Source organism: Amphichorda felina (assembly GCF_050947745.1).
Source record: "Amphichorda felina strain 45539 chromosome Unknown scaffold_3, whole genome shotgun sequence".
In the NCBI taxonomy this organism is placed as follows: domain Eukaryota; kingdom Fungi; phylum Ascomycota; class Sordariomycetes; order Hypocreales; family Bionectriaceae; genus Amphichorda; species Amphichorda felina.
Window position 1 is genome coordinate 2,055,243 of NW_028145047.1, and position 18,378 is coordinate 2,073,620.

At 56.6% G+C, this 18,378-nt stretch overlaps 5 protein-coding genes across 5 annotated transcripts; 1 reads left to right on the forward strand and 4 right to left on the reverse strand.

Moving 5' to 3' along the window:
* Window positions 1-183: 183 nt before the first annotated feature.
* On the reverse strand, window positions 184-3,885 carry ACO1O0_003344 (SMP domain-containing protein; the record flags this gene model as incomplete). Its single annotated transcript, XM_083192798.1, has 3 exons — window positions 184-294; window positions 359-637; window positions 706-3,885. 3 exons carry the CDS (start codon window positions 3,883-3,885, stop codon window positions 184-186), a joined length of 3,570 nt encoding a protein of 1,189 aa, XP_083051855.1.
* Window positions 3,886-5,404: 1,519 nt separating this feature from the next.
* ACO1O0_003345 (ferric reductase NAD binding domain-containing protein) lies at window positions 5,405-7,215 on the forward strand (the record flags this gene model as incomplete). Its single annotated transcript, XM_083192799.1, has 3 exons — window positions 5,405-5,532; window positions 5,573-7,074; window positions 7,139-7,215. 3 exons carry the CDS (start codon window positions 5,405-5,407, stop codon window positions 7,213-7,215), a joined length of 1,707 nt encoding a protein of 568 aa, XP_083051856.1.
* A 927-nt stretch (window positions 7,216-8,142) lies between these two features.
* On the reverse strand, window positions 8,143-12,327 carry ACO1O0_003346 (uncharacterized protein; the record flags this gene model as incomplete). The annotated part of the gene is made up of 4 exons (XM_083192800.1): window positions 8,143-8,899; window positions 8,960-10,064; window positions 10,166-10,504; window positions 10,563-12,327. The coding sequence occupies 4 exons, from the start codon at window positions 12,325-12,327 to the stop codon at window positions 8,143-8,145; spliced, it is 3,966 nt and encodes a 1,321-aa protein (XP_083051857.1).
* A 2,682-nt stretch (window positions 12,328-15,009) lies between these two features.
* ACO1O0_003347 (WLM domain-containing protein) lies at window positions 15,010-16,187 on the reverse strand (the record flags this gene model as incomplete). Its single annotated transcript, XM_083192801.1, has 3 exons — window positions 15,010-15,125; window positions 15,356-15,955; window positions 16,010-16,187. 3 exons carry the CDS (start codon window positions 16,185-16,187, stop codon window positions 15,010-15,012), a joined length of 894 nt encoding a protein of 297 aa, XP_083051858.1.
* Window positions 16,188-16,805: 618 nt separating this feature from the next.
* Window positions 16,806-18,011, reverse strand: ACO1O0_003348 (S-adenosyl-L-methionine-dependent methyltransferase; the record flags this gene model as incomplete). Its single annotated transcript, XM_083192802.1, has 3 exons — window positions 16,806-17,356; window positions 17,624-17,909; window positions 17,970-18,011. 3 exons carry the CDS (start codon window positions 18,009-18,011, stop codon window positions 16,806-16,808), a joined length of 879 nt encoding a protein of 292 aa, XP_083051859.1.
* Between the last annotated feature and the right edge of the window lie 367 nt (window positions 18,012-18,378).

Sequence of the window (18,378 nt, forward strand, 5' to 3'; positions counted from 1 at the left end):
CCATGTGTTATCCTTTGCCAGCATGTTGGGTTGTGTGACGGTGTTCGAATAGCCATGATGATTTGTATATTAAAATGCCAAGCCCTAGTCGCTGGAATACCAAGAACACATCGCAGTCTAGATGTACTTTTCAAGTGCCTCCTTCAACTCATTTCATCATGTCTCATTACATCACAGACCATCTTACACCTCGGTCTCGATCCCAGCCTGTCCTGCATGGCGGTCAAAGACACTCGATACACGATCTCCCACGCCGCCCACCTTGTGCTTCATCCACTTGGCCGTCCGGGGAATCTGTGTCCAGCGCGTTAGCTGCACGTCTCATATTACCACCTGGGATTGGGGCATGTTTACTAACCTTCCACTGCATGATGCCCCGGTGCTGCCTGTGCAGCCCTTGCTCACGCCTCTTGTAGTCTCTGACCTGGTCGATGGGGCCCTGCTTGTTACCGGCACTGCCATCTGGGACATCGTGGTCGTCGTCAGAACTGTCGCTGTCGCTTGAGATCTCCTCGTCCACGATACCGGCCTGCCTCTCTATCTTGTCCACGTCGCGGTTCTCCTGCGCGACGTTGATGACCTCCACCACATCCCTCAGGCTCCGGTCCTTGCTGGCCCAGCCAGAGTGTGCGCCGCCCTAAAATTCCTTTGCGTTAGCTTTCTAATGCATTAAACTAGGGATATGCCGTCATTCTGTCCACTTACCAACCCAGCCCAAAAGGTGAGCTTCAGCTTTAAGGTGCCCAGCCTCTCCCCTGCTTCCTCCATAACGTTCATGGTGGCGCGCTTGTAGTTGCCCTTCCACACCGGCAGCTCGACCTCTTGCTCCTCCTCATCAGGGAGTTCTTTCAGCCAGAGAACGCAGAATGCGTCCGTGTCGTGTCCGATAACCCCCTTGCTCCGGAATGAGATGGACATGCAGCTGGCATACCGTTTGTATACTGCCAGCCGAAGGGGCTGGTTCCTCTTGGCGTGCCAGTTGTGCTCCTCTCTGTTGACGTACATCTTGCCCACGCTAATGTTGGTCCTGAACTTGAGTTTGGAGCCTCGCAGGCTGCTGTCAAGGTTGGTGCAAGTTGCCGTGGGCGAGACCTCGACGGTGCCGTAGTCCCAGCCCAGGAGGTTTCGTGGAGCCTGGAGCTGGACGCTCCTCCAGACCATGGATAGTCTTATTTTGCCATGGCCAATGCCCCCAGCCAGAGGCCAGGTCCCCATCACCTGAGAGCTGTCCTTGAACACCTCGTACAGGGGCAGGTGCACGATCCCCAGCAGAGGGTCGTCTTCATCAACCCGCGAGTCACGTACGGATACGTATGCCTCACAGTCTCTCCAGTCACCGATGAAACGCTCACACCCGGCGTTGTAGAACGGCTTCGAGTTCTGGGGCTTCGTTCTGGTTTTGTAGACCTTCTTGTGGTTGATGATGATAGTGCAGTACGCGCTCGGTAGGTTCTCTCCCGACTCCTCTTCGTCGGTTCCCTCGTCGACCTTGCCTGAAGTGTCCTTGCTCAGCTGACCCAGCTCCAAACCCACGATGTTGTGTACCTGGAGGCTGAAGAGGCCGCTCGGGTAGCCCTCGGGCGGGGGCGCTGATATGATCATGGCATCCTCGGTCGCCTTGAGCTCTTGTTCCTTCTGCTGCTCCAGCTCGCTCTCGTTCCTTTCATCCTTGCCCCTCTTGAACGTAGCCTCGCGAAGCTTGCGCTCGCAGGACTCGCTGACCTTGGACTTGAGCTGCTCCATGGAACGGATCTCGGGGTCGTAGGTCTGCTGCTCGAACTGACACTCCTGAATCCTCGTTTTGGAGAAGTACCCGACACTCCACTCGAGCTTCCCCGGCATGTTGTCACCTGGCTTCAACGCTCGGAAGCCGTCGGTTCGATGCCACATTCTACCGTTGGACTGGTGGTTCTTCATGATTTGCTTTAGGTCGACTTCGATTCGTCCGAGATCGTCGTCCGCGCTCATCCTGTCCGAGTCCCAGAGCTGCACACGCAGGCGCTCCTCGACATTGAGTTCCTCAGGCGTGACGAGGACAAAGCAAGTCTCGTCCCAGCGTGGCTCCATCTCCGAGATGAGAATGCGTGTGCTCCAAAGGACTTTGCCAAACTTGGCCCAGCCAACCGAGACGTAGGGGTCGGAAGAACCGTCTTTGACTAACGGGATGCCCGTGTCGGCCATCTTGAAGTCGTAACCCCGCTTGATGTTGATCATCAAGATTCCCCTGGCGGCGGTGTCCTTCTTGAAGTCCTCGCCGGCAAGCATGTCCTTGAGGTTGAGCATCAGGCTACGCGGGGCCACGTACTGCGACATGGCGGCGTCTATGGAGGATTGGACAAAGTTGCTGATCAGGGGCACGTCCATGAGGTTGAGCCCATGCCTGGCGAGAGGCACGCAGCTGAGATCGACCTTGGGCTGGCCGAGGAAGGTGAGGGTGCAGAGCTCGAAGAAGGGCGGGTCGGGGGTCAGCTGCAGGCGCATTCTCATGGTGCCAATGACGCCGCGCAGGTCGACCCATACGGGGATTTTGATGTTTCCGGGGAGGTAGAAGGCCAGGTACAAGTGCATATCCTTTGACCTCTCGCGCATGCTTCCTGAGCTTGAACGGGATCGGTAGGCAAAGGCGACCTCAAGGTTTATGAATTCCCCGTCTTCTGCTTCCATCCCTGCTGCGATCTCCTGGCCATTGCCTTCTTTGGCGTCCTTGCTCTTCTTCTCCCCCTGGCTACCCTTGTCAGCCTGCTGCTCTGTCGTGAGAGTACCATCCTCGGTGACAGACTCAGTCGCAGCACCAGCAGGCAGCCAGCGCACGCCAAGGATGCGGATAGCCTCACTTCCCTGGCCAATGTCATCGACGCTGACCATACGGACAAGCTTGGGTAGAGACGCCTGCATCACATCTTCGAGGGTGTCACCAACGCTGGCAAAGAGATCCGGGTTGATCATGGGCCAGACGGCGCCGAGGAGTGAGTTGAGCCAGATGGTGGTCTCAGCCTCATGCTTGTCAGCGTCCTTCTTGATCTGCCGACGCTGGGCCTCCCAGACCTCATCTTCAAAGACATTATTGACCTTGTTAGCGATCCAGTCCCTCACACCAAGGGTCAACAGAACAGCGGCACCAGCACCGGCTGACAGTAGACCCAGCCAGCTAAATTTCGCCAAAAGAGATAGAGTTCCGTCGTCCTTCCGCAGAACCCGTCCGGCAAGCAGGGCGACCGAGACGATGCCAAAGGCGCCGATCAGTCCAAAGGTGACGCCCTTGTTGGTGATGCGGGAAAGCTCCTGGCGGAGGGCGTCAAAGTCGGGAGGTGGAAAGCGACTCGTGAGCGACTCGTGCTCCCTCTGGAGACGTTGGCGATCGTCCCGCAGTTTTTCGTGCTTGCTCCTATCGGAGAGTCCTGAAGTGGTGTGCTGGATGCCAGTGGAATAGGGTGCGGCGCCGTCCATATCAGCCTCGTCGAGAGCCTGGTCGGTGAAGTCGTGAATGGTAACAGGGAGGTGGGTGACAGGGTCGGTGACCTCTCGCTCTGCCCTCTCCTTTGTCTTGCTCTTCTTCTCCTTCATCCGCCGGCGGGGATCTGCGGCGGCGGGATCAACCTCGGACGTGTCCTTGGGAGCGTCCTGGTCTTCATTCTGCTGGTCCAACTGGTCCTGCTGGGGCCGCGGAGGTGCTTGGTCTCTGGTGGGCTGCTGTGTGGCCTGGGTGGGAGCACTGGTCGTGTCGCCGGGGCCTCGGGATTGTTCATCTGCAGGGTCGGTTCTCAGTGCCTCGTTCTGACGGGCAGCCTTCTCCTCTCGGTATTTGGAGATGGTTGGGATGGGGTGTTTGGCGCTGTAGGGCGCCTGGTAGCGGCGGTTGTCCTCTGCATCTTCCCTACCCGACATGGTGAAGGAACAACTAGAGGTGGCAGACGAGATTTCAGGTAATGACAGGAAGGAGTTGTTGTGTGGAGGGCATGGCTCTGGGAGAGGAGAGTCTTAAGAGGGAACGGAATGACATCAATTGAGTTTTCTCATGGTCCAGCTTCCGGGCTGTTCTGCTAGCGATAGCGATTGGGCGGTTTGAAACGCGTGGCCAAGCTGGAGTTGGACAGCTACGTCATCGGAATACGTGGGGATCGAATTTACGGCAGGACCACAGGGCAGCACTTTCCACCCTAGTAAATGAAAATCATGGATACCTTCCTGGACAATAGCAGTGAATGCCCAGCTGTTCCTACCCCAAGCAGAGAAAACACGAACTGGAGGGATTGCGCGTCGCCTTTAGATCGTGATTCACCGCCCATCACCGCCACATCGGAGCTGCTTCGGAACCATTGCTCCGGGTGAACATGCCACCTACACAGCTGCATTACCGCCGAATTGTGGAGGGAGGGGAACAGGCCCATGGCACAGCATGTTTGGGGCATTTGGAGCAGTTTGGGCATCTTGAGAGGTTGCTGGCAATTGGGTTCGGCCCCGTGCGCGGCGCCGGGGTGGGGCGCCTCCTCCGAAGGCCCGCCCCCTCCGCTGTTTCCCCCGACTCGCCGACCCGGCTCCACGGGGATTCCAGACTCCAGACCTTGTCCAACAACCCCAGGGAGGGCCCAGAACTGGTACCATGAGGCCCGGCTGACGGGGTCAGCCAGTCAACCAACAACAATAAGAATTCCAATAGCGCATGGCAAGCGAGCAGGAAGCCAGTTAGAGGCCAGTCAGGTCCCCAAGATCTGTGACACCCTGGCTGGCGCGCCTCTCGTTGGCTGGCTGTCCGTCTCTAAGCGCCGACCCCTGGCCGCTGCCCTTCGCTGCCCCGAACCGGATTGGCCCGTCGCCCATGCCAATGCCCGCGTTGGCGCTGCATCGTGCCTGCCCAGACTTTCCCAGAGTGCTATTTTCATGGCAAGTTGGACCACAATGATGCACGACAGTCAATGTCCCTCCTTCCCTGGTCTGCGCCTCCTCTGACCTTCATTCAACTCCTCACCGCTGCCTCGCCAGCGTCACCGGCGACTTCAATCCCTCTCCAGCTCTCGATCTCCCCATGAACCCCCTGCTCCCTTGAAGCGCAGCCCTCACATCGAGCGTCGCAGCTTCCACATCGCCTGATACATCGCCAGTCTCCTCGCCTGCCGGTCGGGCCCCCCGCTCTCGGTGCCGGTTTCACGACCGTGTCGCCCCAACCCACGCTGTCCCGCCCTTTTATTGCTGCTGCATCGCCTCACCGCACCCTTTTTCTTGCTCCTTGGCCATTTCAACACTGACGTCGCTGGTCTTCGACATCGTCCCTTCGCTTCTTCGTCTGCTGCTACTTCTGCCAGTTCAGGCATCTAATCCACCTGTCGCTGGCCGACCTAATCGATTCAATATATCCCTGGAGACGCTTTTCCGGCACTGGCCAGTTATTCGCCTGTCAGGACTCAAGATGGCCAGCCAAGCAGACTATCGTGAGCTCATTAGGAAGCAATTCACCAAGACCAAGCTCCTCTTTCACATCCTCTTTTGGGCCTTTCATTGGGGCATCTTTGCCTATGGATGGTACGCCCTGGCCTCGTCAGCTGCTGCTATACAGCAGACACTAATTCTTCCCTAGGTATAAGCAGGCCTCCGACTCGCGTCTCGCCGGCCTCAACACGCTCCAGTACTCGGTCTGGATCTCGCGCGGCGCCGGTCTCGTCCTTAGCGTCGATGGCATGCTCATCCTGCTGCCCGTCTGCCGCACTGCCATGCGCTGGCTGCGCCCCAAGCTGCGCTTCCTGCCCCTAGACGAGAACATTTGGTTGCACCGCCAGCTCGCCTACGCCCTTCTCTTCTTCTCCGTCCTCCACGTATCTGCCCACTACGTCAACTTCTACAACGTCGAGCGTACCCAAATCCGCCCCGTCAGCGCCCTCCAGATCCACTACGCCCAGGCCGGCGGCGTCACCGGCCATGTCATGCTCCTCTGCATGCTCCTCATGTACACCACCGCTCACGCCCGCATCCGCCAGCAGTCCTTCGAGACGTTCTGGTATGTCCACCACCTCTTCATCCCCTTCTTTCTTGCCCTCTACACCCACACCGTCGGCTGTTTCGTCCGCGACTCGGTCGACCCTTACTCGCCTTTCGCCGGCGACGATTATTGGACACACTGCATCGGTTATTTGGGTTGGCGTTGGGAGCTCTGGACCGGTGGCCTTTACATGATTGAGCGCCTATGGCGCGAGGTCCGCTCCCGCCGCGATACAGAGATTACCCGGGTCGTCCGCCATCCGTACGACGTGGTCGAGATCCAGTTCTCCAAGCCCTCTTTCCGCTACCGAGCCGGGCAGTGGCTCTTTCTCCAGGTGCCCTCCATCTCTAAGCACCAGTGGCACCCCTTCACCATCACCTCGTGTCCCTTCGACCCCTACGTCTCGGTCCATGTTCGCCAGGTCGGTGACTTCACCCGCGAGCTAGGAGACGCGCTCGGTGCCGGCCCTGCGCAGGCCAAGCTTTACGAGGGCGTCGCCGGCCTCGACGGCGCTGACCCCATGGGCATGTACGAGGTCGCTCTGGAGAACGGTCAGCAAATGCCCGCTCTGCGCATCGATGGACCCTACGGCGCCCCCGCTGAGGACGTCTTCGAGAACGAGATTGCCGTCCTCATCGGCACCGGCATCGGCGTCACCCCCTGGGCCTCCATCCTCAAGAACATCTGGCACTTACGCAACTCGCCAAACCCGCCAGCCCGCCTGCGCCGTGTAGAGTTCATCTGGGTTTGCAGGGACGTCGGCTCTTTTGAGTGGTTCCAGACTCTCCTGCTCTCGCTCGAGGAGCAGTCTAACGAGGCCGCTCGCGTCCCCGGCTCGTCGGGCGTCGAGTTCCTCAAGATCCACACGTACCTCACGCAGAGGCTCGACATGGACACGACCCAGAACATTGTCCTCAACAGCGTCGGCGCTGAGATGGACCCCCTGACCGAGCTGCGTTCCCGCACAAACTTTGGACGTCCCGACTTCAAGCAACTTTTCACCACTATGCGCGATGGGATCCTCAACCGCACATACCTCGGTGGCCTGGAGGGCAGCATGCGCACCAAGGTTGGTGTCTACTTCTGCGGACCATCTGCTGCTGGTAAGGAATCCCTCACGCCCCTCTTCCCCCCTGATGATACCCCTTCAGCTAACTTAGTGTGTAGCGCGTGATATCAACGCGGCCTGCAAAGCTGCCAACTCAAGACAAGTCCGCTTCCGTTTCTGGAAAGAGCATTTCTAAGCATGCCCAACGCAAGATATTTTGGATATATACAACCATCTGTTTTGCTAGGAGGACCGGCACTGGCGTCTGGTCGGTAGTAATTTTGTAGTTAGCTCGTCTCTTTAGCGCTTCATACCCACGGTACTTGACTTACAATGATGATGATTTCATGTTGAATTTTTGAACCATTTAACATCCATTTTTCAACCGACTGTTTCAGTTTTTAGCATGTCACAATTATACCTCCTGATACTAGTATCGACTGCCCGGTCAGAGCTTCAGACGAACCAAGTTTCAAGCCCCTGTCTTCGCCACACTTTTTTTCATCCCATGCCACTGACAAGCCGAAACAGCATCCTATGCGGAGTATTCCCATCTTATATAATAGTAGTACACGCTTCGAAAAGGGGACAGGGTCATCGAGAATGGCATAATCCAAAAATTACCCTGCTCAATGGGCGTTCTCTATATATCTACGATGTAAAAAAAAAAACACCACTGCATTACAACGCCAGTCCCCCTCTGGCGCAGCTTCGCTTCGAGGGCAGCCCGTCGCCGCGAGTATAAGACCCCATATTAAGTAATATGTACCAGTTGTTCCCCGTCTATGTAGTAGTCCCAAACGCTCCATATTATCCATGTATATGTTGCTTTTTCTAGTGAATTTTCGCCACCCATGTCCCGTTATCCAAGTAGAAGAAGGCCGCCAAAAACCACACACGAACCTTCACTCCCACTGTCAGCATTGGCTGATGCTATTGCAAAGGGTCCCGGATATCCGCCACCGTTGGTTCTTCCCTTCAAAAACCCCCATATGATATCAATATGTGTGGCCAACTTGAGAAAGAAAGAAAAAATACATCGTGTCTCACTTCTTCGTAATCGCGTAACTCTCTTAGTGGCCAAAGCCACCTCCCCCTGGGGTCGAGCCCGTGCCTAGCTTCCCTATGATCGCTGATTTTCGCTCTTCAACTTGTTCATGTTCTCTTCCGTTAGGGCCTCCCTGGCCGAGTGCTGCTCGTGCTGGTAGCTGGTAGTCCTCAGGGTGCTCAGTCCACCAGCGGCATCGATGAGCTTCGACTCCTGGAGCCTGCTTGTCCACTCCTTCTCCCCTTCCGGCCGCCTGACCTGTGGCGTCATGTCAGGCCCAGCTGGTGCGTCGAATAGCCATGGCTCTTCCTGGTTACCGGAATTCGGCAGCGGACGCGGCGTCGCCGCGTCATCGCCGACGAGGGGCTCATTGCCTTCCAGCCCCACGTGGGGAATATGGGCATGCTTGCAATTCTCGCTCTCCTCGGAGCAGTCCGAGGGGGCCGGTGAAGGGCGCACCCGCCGCCTTGAGGTGCACCACCGAATGAGCATCCTCTCCAGTATCGTCATGGTCACCGGTTTGGAGAGGTAGTCGTCCATGCCCGCCTTTGTGCACTTTTCACGATCTCCCTGGATCGCCGATGCTGTCATGGCCACGATCGGCACGTCCTGCACCAGCGATTTGTAGGGAAGATGGTGCCGCATTAGGTGTGTCGTCTTGTACCCGTCGATGACGGGCATTTGCACATCCATCAAAATCATGTCTGGCTTGGGATTTTTGCCTTCGGACGAACCAACCAGGTATTCCAGCGCCTCTTTGCCATTCCAGGCAGCATTAACTTGAAACCCGAGCTTCCCAATCGTCTTGGTGGCTATCTTTTGATTCACAGGACTTGTGAGTGGTTAGTCGCAGCCTCTTTCCAGCTCATCACCCGGCGTCATCATTACTTACTTGTCTTCAACCACCAAGATGTGCATCTTGGCACGTTCGGCCCGAGACAGGTCTTGTTCGATACAAGGGGTAGTCCACGCTGAGGACGCTCGACGAGGAATCTGAGCGGGATGTTGGCCGCCCTCGGATGTGGTCGAGTTCCCCGAGATGTGGTCGTACTCGGAACTGTTGCAAGAAAGACTCAGCTGCGATTGCAGCCGATCTGGAATGGGAGCTGCTTGGGCCAGCTGTGGCTCCCGATGGCCGTGAACTTTGTTGAAGGGTATCCAAAACCTCGCCGTGGTACCGTTGCCAACACGCGAATCCAGGTTGATCCGACCATGCATCAGCTCCAGGAGGTTCTTGCAGATGGTCAGGCCCAGACCAGTCCCTCCGAACCGCCTGGCTGTGGAGGCATCTCCCTGACTAAACGGCTGGAAGAGCTTCTTGCGCACCTCCTCCTGGATCCCAATTCCCGTATCCTCCACTACAAACTTGATCTCGACGGAATCGGCTGTCTCCTTCTCCTTTGACACTGAGAACCGAACGTATCCTTGATTGGTGAACTTGATGCTGTTTGTCAGGAGATTTGTGATGATCTGCCGGACTCTCCCAGGATCACCAATCACCACCATGTCGTTTTCGATATCGTCCCCAATGTCCGATTGGAAGTCAAGATTTTTCTTCTCGACAGCAAACTGGAGCATTCTCACCACCTCCTTCACAATCAGCGACAAAGAGAACTGGACTTCTTCAATATCCAGGCGCCCGGACTCTACCTTGGAGAAGTCAAGGATATCGTTAATGACGGTGAGGAGGGAGGTGGCGGAGCTGTATATATTTTCAACGTACTCCCTCTGTTCGGCATCAAGGACCATCCCCCCGAGCAGCTCCGCCATCCCGAGAACGCCAGTGATGGGAGTGCGGATTTCGTGCGACATGTTGGCCAGAAACTGACTCTTCAGTCTCGTTGCCTCCTTAGCGGCCGCTTCGTTTGCGACAGCTTTGCGCTTCTCTCTTAGCCGCACTTCGGCCTCCTGTTTTTGGTGACGCAGCTCGGTGACATCCATAATCACGCCAATGACCCCCTCGATGCAAGCTTTGCCAGTGTGCTTCCCCACGCGGGCTAAGTTTCCGTGGGTAGGCAAGAAACGAGTGCGGTACCAACGATCATCTGAGCCTTGTCAGCCGGGTTTTTTCCACTGAAATTCGAAGGATACCACATACTGAATTGGTGCTCCTCGGCTACAACATCCTCAGCAATTTTGCCGTCCAAACAGTCCTCAATCGGCTGCAGGAAGTGAGGTTGCTCGCCCTCGGCTAAATGTTCCGTGAGGCGGTTGAACACTGTATACACATTCTCACCAATGAACCACCGGCCATCCTCTTGGTTCTCATCTCTGCTCGAGTCCCAGATCAAAGCGCCCTCCAGCATGGTGACTTTTCGGTTCACGTCGGTGGTGAAGATGGTCACATGGGCGTGCGCAATGACACTGAGTAATTGCTGGCGAGTTCGCTTTGCGTTGAGTTTCGTCTCCATGGTCTCGTGGACGTCGGTGCAGGTACCTGTTATTCAGATTAGCATCAGGAGGCCCATTCGTACAAGTCTTCCAAGTCGACCTACCAAACCACTTGTCAATCTTACCGGTTTCCCTATTCCGCAGGGCTAGCGCCCGGCCGAGGAACCATCTCCACTCGCCGTCCTTGCTACGGCAGCGGTATTCCGTCATATATGGTTCCCCAGTTCTCAGGCAATGCTGCCACCGCGAATAGCTCTCGAACATGTCATCGGGATGGAAGCAGATCTGCCAGCCCAAGCCAAGACACTGTTCAGGCTTCAACCCGGTGTAACTATACCATCTCGTGTTGAAAAAGTCGTGCAGGCCGTCTGGTGTCGCTGTCCACACAAACTGTGGCATCGAGTCACAGATCAGTCTGAACCGCTCTTCGTCCCTCTCCTTGATCTCGGTAATCTGCCTTGTCATGGATGTGACGTCTCGACCGGTAACAACGCCTCCCAGGAATTCACCTGTGGTCTCGTCGCGAACAGCCTCGCCCAGCATGTCATATACTACCTTTTCCCCCCGATCATCGTACATTCCAATGCGAATGCTCGGAAATGGGGTTTCGGTTCTTAAGAGAATAGAGATCGGGTACTGGCTGACATCCAAAAGTTCAGTAAAATCCTCATTCCAGATTTCCCAGTTGCCCAGAAGGTCGGAACCATTCAGGGACGAATCAATGCCAGTATACTTGTAGAACAAGCGGCGGGCTGCCTTGTTGGGATATGCCACACTTCCATCCTTCCACATCGCAAGGATAGGCATCTGGGTGTTGTCCAGTAGCGCATCTTTCATCCGCATCATCTTCTGTAGCTGCGAGGGTGCGCTCAACCGAGAGGCAATGGAGGGGGGACCCAGCGGCGGGAAAGGGCTAGAGGACAAACTGATGGCGGCTGGGCTGTAAATTGAAGGAGAGCTGGAGTCTCGACTCGAGGCGACAGATGGCGGGTTTGAGTAAATGACCGATGGACTCGGGATAGTCTTCCTATCGGCCGCCTCGAGTATGCTGGGCCTGGCAACTGACTTCTTGCCCGCAGCAAACGAGGAAGGGGTGGATTGGGTGCTCGTAAACGTCAACGTGAAGTAGGCCTGCTTGTCCTCAAGTTCCCAGACAGTGATGATCATCTTGGCGAAAACCTGGTGCTCCGACTCTTTGGGCCTATAGCGGCTTGCCGTTTTCCCAATATCGTGGTGGGAGACGACGACCTCGACGACGGTGTCCTGTGTTGAGCGCCCTACAGAGCTCCTGCGTTCAGCTGGGGGCACGGAGTCGACTGTGGGAGTATCGTCGGCGCCGAATGCCTGTTGCTGTCCACCCGCAGGCACACGAATGCCCGTCTCGGATACAACCCTATCTAGGAAGGTCTCCCAAGTCACCCACACCGGCTGCCCGTCCTGCAGCATATCGATTCCAATTTGCGACAAGGTCTGGCCCCGTAATCGCTCTAGAGTTGTCGAAGCATCCAACTCGTCCACGTCATTTTGGACGATGTCCAGCATGCGGCCTACGGCTTCATTTGCGAGAACGACTGTTTTGAGACTGTTCAAAACTAGTGTCGGCACTGGTAGATACTGCAAGGTGGAGAATGCTAGCTGGCCGGGGGATATCGCGGGGATTGCAAGTCGGAAAGGGCTCTGCGAAGACGAGCGGGAGTGGCCATCTAAAATCGCAGGGTCTCTCAGGAATCTAGCCCCGTCAAGAGGACGGGCCCCGGTGCCACGGGAGCTACGCCCCGGTTTGTCTATGTCGCCAACCGTTACCGCGTCCGTTGTCGTCACTGTTGGCTGGATGGAATAGGGGGCAGGACGAACTTCCGGGGCGTCCATACTGAGAAACGGAGCATCTTGTGTGGCGGAGACAGGCCCAGAAGCGCGGGTATCGCTAGGATCACGAGTCACTTCAGGAGGTATCATGTCGTGGTTCGCTCGTCATGAGGAAGCAGAGGCGGGCGGGAAGATGAATGAGTGATGATGGCGGTGATGGACAGATCTGTCAGATACCGTAACGCGATGCAACGCTCGAAGTGAAGGAGGACAGCCTCAAGTCGTTATCTCCAGCAATAGATGGAGTAGCACGCTGCGGGCATGACATGACCATTGCCACTTGGATCGCGCTTCGGTTGGATCGGTCGGGGGGTCACCATGCGCTGGTTCCAAGAGGGTTATGTTCGATTGGGTAATGTTGGAGTACCGCTGTACGAGGCGCCAATCCGTGTGGAATTTAAAGCCCAAGAGAATAAAGCTGGCAAAGGAGTGCCAAAGCAAGACCAAGGCGGCGGGTGTGGTTATTGTCACCCAAGTACACGAGATGATGTGGGGGAGGGCGGTGGTACGAGTACTAGGCGTTCGGATGAAGCTGTTGATGGATGACGACGCTATTTGTCTCGGTCGGGGTATCGGTCGGGAGTCGAAGCTGTATACCGGGTAAGGGCCGAGATGTCAACAGTAATCTTGGGCTGGCGATAGACGCATCGAGGTTGGCACGTCGCAGCCTGAATCGGGGAGAATTAGGACCCTGAAAAAGGATACAAGAATTTGGGGGAGCTAACACTCGAAGGGGGGGGCGATGCGGCGTTGGGTACTGCTACGAGTACTACATGCAGCAAGTAGCAGCAGCGCAGCCGGCGATGCGATGGCTGCCCAGGTGCTATGGTGGTGAGCAACGCCGCCCAAACTCTGCCCGCCGTCGACGCCCAAAGGAATTGAGAGGGGAGGGGTGCTGGACAGAGCAATACTACTCGTACTCGTATGGGTGGGAGGAGGATGGAGGAGTGGAAAGACGTGTAGAGGATAGAGGACGGGGGGACCGAGACAGCGAAGACGCCCCAGCAGAGGGAGCTGCACAAGCTGAAGGCCGGAAGGAAGCCCAGACGACGCAATTGGGCCCCGCTGGGGGAGGGCAGACGGGCCACTGGGCTGCCACAGGCTCTGCCACTTGTCTGCCACTTGTCTGCCACTTGTCTGCCACTTGTCTGCCACTTGTCTGCCACTTATCTGCCACTTATCTGCCACTGGCTCTGGCGCGCTGCAGGTGACCGTGACACTGGGTTGCTGCATTTCCGGATGTGCACTAAAATACCAGCAGATCACCGGCAGGCAGGCAGGCTAAAGCAGGCAATCAGGGTCCAGCGCCGTCTACCGAGACTGCCCCAATGCAGCACACCACTACCAGTATTACGTCGTTGGTCCTGTGGTACTATGTAATAGTCGCGCAGGCGCCCCGGGCATGGGGAGTCCAATCTGGATTACAACAATAATAATACAACTACGAGTACGGATACAACCACGAGATTAACCCTGGGCCAGAACGTTACTAGTAGCGGCACCAACTGGACGCCTCCATCGTAAAAAATTGTGGCGCGGTGAACCGCCCCAGCTGGAGACCACTAACACACGCTAAAAGAAAAGACACCTGGGAAGCAGGGCAAAAGTCAAGACACACCATCTCCCTCGTTGCTTTTGTCTTGCCTCCCTTCTTCTTCAACCTTGAACTCGGTTCATCCATGGTCAAAAAGGCATGGCTTTCTGCTATCCCCTCATTTCATCTTTGTAACAAATCTAGCCCCGCAGACGAAACGCTGATTCCTAATTATTAATAATTCCTAATAGATTTATTTTTGCGACGGGAGGCTGCACTATCGCCAGGTACGGGACGGGCTACGGATTTCGAAGAGCGACTCCCGCGTTCCAGACCACAGCCCAGGCCGATCATTTCCACCCTTGTCTTCCATGGCCCCAGGGGTCAGCCCGGCCGCCTGGGAAGCCGAGAGCTGCCAGGCGCTGCGCCGCTCAAGCCCTGTTGGCCCCAAGGACGATCCATCTTTCCACAGCTGCATCTCGTCGTCTCTCCTCCAGGTTCTATCTGGTGAGAGCAGTTTCGCAGGCTCACCACCTCTTACTCCGTACCAGTGTGCGAAATCCATTTGGGACTCCCTGCCTTGGTTGCCACGCCAAGAGCCTCACCATCTCACCCCGGCCCATTCCAAAGAGTTCCCCACTCCTTCCCGTCGATCCTCTCCAGGAGACCCAGATCTGGTCCTACCTTGCAACGTCATGCTGACATAAGCCCCACCATCCTCCTCTCTTGGGCTGGCTGGACCACAATGACGATGGCTTCCTCCACCCGGCCGCATCCTGCCCATGAGCCCTAGCGGTACGCGCGTGGATGCAGACTTGCAGCGCTATTGAGTCACGATACCACGCAACAATGCACACGCGGCAGTGTAAACCAGTACGCTATCGTCTATGGCTTCGATATTATTGTCCGCCTTAAGTACACCGTGCCATGTACTTCAGCTTCTCGCATATCACATGCCTGCAGGTACTCTGACATGGCATCCCTACCAACCCGGCAGGATCACTCCCGCCACGCTTCACCGCGAGCTATCCTTCATCCGTCCGCACATCGAACATGTCCACCACTTCTTCTCCATCTCCTTCCCGCAGAAGCTACACTGCCAGGTCTGGGGTGCCTGGGGCGGTTCTGAAACCGCCGGCCCTGGCCGCTGGCTAGCATCTTCCATCCGACGTCGCTTCCCTTCCCGTTTCCGCGGCGGGCTTGATGTAAGATCTATCGTCTCTGGTTGACTGGTTCCCGTGGATCTTGGTCTTGCTGGCTGCGCCGCCTTGCGCGAGCCACTGTGCGGCCGCTCAGCTCCACAAGCATCACAGCAGAGAAAGTTGGACGGGTTGTGCAGCGTGCATGTCCCGCAAACCCATGCACCGCCACCAGGCCCCGGGGCTACCGCGACGGGCGCACTCTGGAGTTTACCGATACTGCTACTCGTGCTTGGGCCCGCCGAAGTAGGTATGACCGAACCGCCTCCGCTCCCGGTCGGATTATCCGCTGAGGGACGGCTGTACCCGCTCCCATGCTTGGCCTTCTCATCCTCTTGAACCAGCTCCCACATGGCCTGGGCAATAGCTACCTCGTTCGCCTCATCCTCCTCCGCCTGCGTTCGGAAGCCGTTCCTAGTGGCCGTGTCCGCAAGGTCGCGGATCTGAGTCTCACTAAGCTTCTCAGTCGCGCAACCCTTGAGAGTCTCATTTCTGCGCTCGACAGCATTCATGATGACGCGCCTGATGTCTTCGCCCGGTCGCGGGGCTGCGCCGCCCAGTCGCCGGCCAGGGCCCGTCCCTGTCGGCCCGCGCTGGCGCTTGTCGGCAGCTTCACGAGCCAGTCGACGAGCCTCCAGGGGCGGCATTCTGGTGCCCCCCAACCGTCTACCCTCGGAAAGGAACCCCTCGCCCGTATAGCCCTTCATGAGGAGTCCTTGCTGCTCGTCTCTGAGCTGATCCCATAGAGAATGGAACGCGGCGTTGTGTGGGCCATGGACATTGTGGCAGAGCTCATGCAGCATGGTGTCGATCACGTCGTCCATGGGCATGAACTGATTACGGTCACCAGGGTATCGCAGGCGGAGACATATCTTCCTGCCCATATCCACGTTGAGACCTATCTACGGTAAGCAACCTGGACGTAGAGGCGTGGTAGCAGAGCACAACGTACCTAAAAGATTGGCCTGGTTGGGATAAAACTCAGCAAGCTCCCCAACCTTCCACCCCCGAGCTCTCATGATGGGCTTCACCAGCGAAGCGATCTTTCGGAGAGTGTGGAGGGCCTCATTTGCGCGAGGAAAGTTGGCCAGGTGGACGTAAGAAAACACCAAGAGATCGTGTTCAGACATGATGGCACCTTGGATCACTGAGTCGTAGGTGGTCAAAAATGAGGAATCAAGACCAAGGTGAGCCGTCGCATGATATTGGTGTCCTTGCTGTCTGCCCGGGAAGGGGTGCTCGGCGAGTCAGCGCTGACCCCGAGTGGCACCTTCGAGAAGGGAAACGTGGGGTTGCTCATAGTTAGGTTGCTGGTGGCTGTCGCTGATGTGTCGAGTGATGCCTGCGAGTGACTTGTGAGTGGACGTAGTGAGGTGAAGTTGGCAACATTCACGACGCCCCAGAGGCAGTTTGCTGCCGATTTCGATTACTCAGCACTTCCGAGAGAAGCTGACAGTGGACAGGACACAATCTGGTTCCAACCGTGTAACTTGATCACAGACAGTGGCTTTGACTCATCAAGCACGAGAAGATGTGAGGATGTACGATCTTCTTTTCGAAAACAACTTGAATTGAGGTTTGTGTCTCCTTTGACGCTTGTAGCCCGTCTCCAAAGTCCAATCAACAAACCGACCAGCAATCAGTGTCACAACTGGTTTTGATTTAGAAGGAGGTCTCGACTCTCTCTCCCTCCATCCTAGTTGAAGTCAATCCTCCATCAAACAACTTCCCCCACCCTCTTCACCCTCCTATACCTTGGTCGCCAGCGCCCGCAGTCTCACGTAGCTAATCATCTCCCCACCACCAGGCATCCTGCAAACCTCCTTCAGCACCGCCGCCACCTCCCTCACCACCTCCTCCCTCTCCGCCTCGTCCTCCACCACCTCCAGCACCCTCTTGCCAAACATGCGCACCCAGCCCTCCACGCCGCCCTTATCGGCCGTCGTGGGCCTCCAGTCCCTCTCGACGCGCTCCACGCGGAATCCCGCCTCGCGTAGCGCCCCGGACAGCCACGCCTCGTCCGGGAAGAACCACGGCTCGGCCGCCGCGGCCCGCGCGATCCCCACGCGCCGCGACACCCCCAGCAGCAGCGCCGTGCGCATCTCGGCCACATTGCCCAGCCCGCCCATCTCGAGCGCCAGCGTACCGCCGGGCTTCAGCGCGGCGTGCACGGTGGCGAAGAAAGGCGCGCGCGAGGCCGGGTCGCGGAGCACCCAGTGCAGCGCCGCGTTGGAGAAGGCCTTGGTGAAGGAGGCCTGCTGCAGGGCTGGGTTGGAGGGGATGCTGGTTGCGTCGAGGACTGTCTTATGGTTAGCTGTATTCGTAGTACATAAGGCAAGGTAAGGCAAGGTAAGGCAAAGGTAAGGTAAGGTAAGGTAAGGTAAGGTAAGGTAAGGTAAGGTAAGGTAAGGTAAGGTAAGGTAAGGTAAGGTAAGGTAAGGTAAGGTAAGGTAAGGTAAGGTAAGGTAAGGTAAGGTAAGGTAAGGTAAGGTAAGGTAAGGTAAGGTAAGGTAAGGTAAGGTAAAGGTAAGCAAGGTAAAGGAGAGCGAGTTATCCGTGGACGCACCTTCAAAAGTAGTGTTGGTCGTGTCCTTGCAGAGGTCCTGGGCCGCCTTGATCATGGCCGCCGAGCTGTCGATGCCGTAGACCGAGCCGCTCCCCTGGGCGAGGACATTAGAGAACTCGAGGTCCAAGATTCCATCTGCGAGGCTATCAGCGTGCACCTGTGCTAGTAGTTGAAAGTGCTTACCACCGCAGCCAATGTCTAGCACGACATCGTCCTTCTGCAGGTCGAGCCACTCGACAACTTTGCCCGCAAGCTTGGGCACATACGAGGCCGAGTGCTGGTATTTCTGAAGCCAAGTTAGAGGTCTATTTCGAGACCCTTCTCATGGGGGTTGAGGTTGGGTTACACCGGAATCCCAGTAATCTTTGCCCCCTTTTTGCGTAGACATGATGGTTCCCTAGGACAGGTACGAGGACTTCAAATGTGGGCGAGGAAAGAATTGCAAACAATCTTGCTCGAGTAACCTTCTGCTGGATTTGCAAGACCTTATATAGCCGCTCGACCTTCTTCAATGGTAAGCTTCGGTAGTCCGAAGTCGGAGGACAGGGAAGAGATGTTGCATATCCAAACGGAACCCAACCAGCAGCATCTCCAACGAAACTCAAACAACAGCATTTTCAACGCAACCCAAACAACATTCGGTGGCTTGCTGTCCTACCCGAAAGAATCAATGGAATCCTGACCCCGAGTCCGGAAAAGTTTGGCACGGCAAAAGTTCGTGAATCCAGATCAATTGATGGCCATTTCGCCAAATT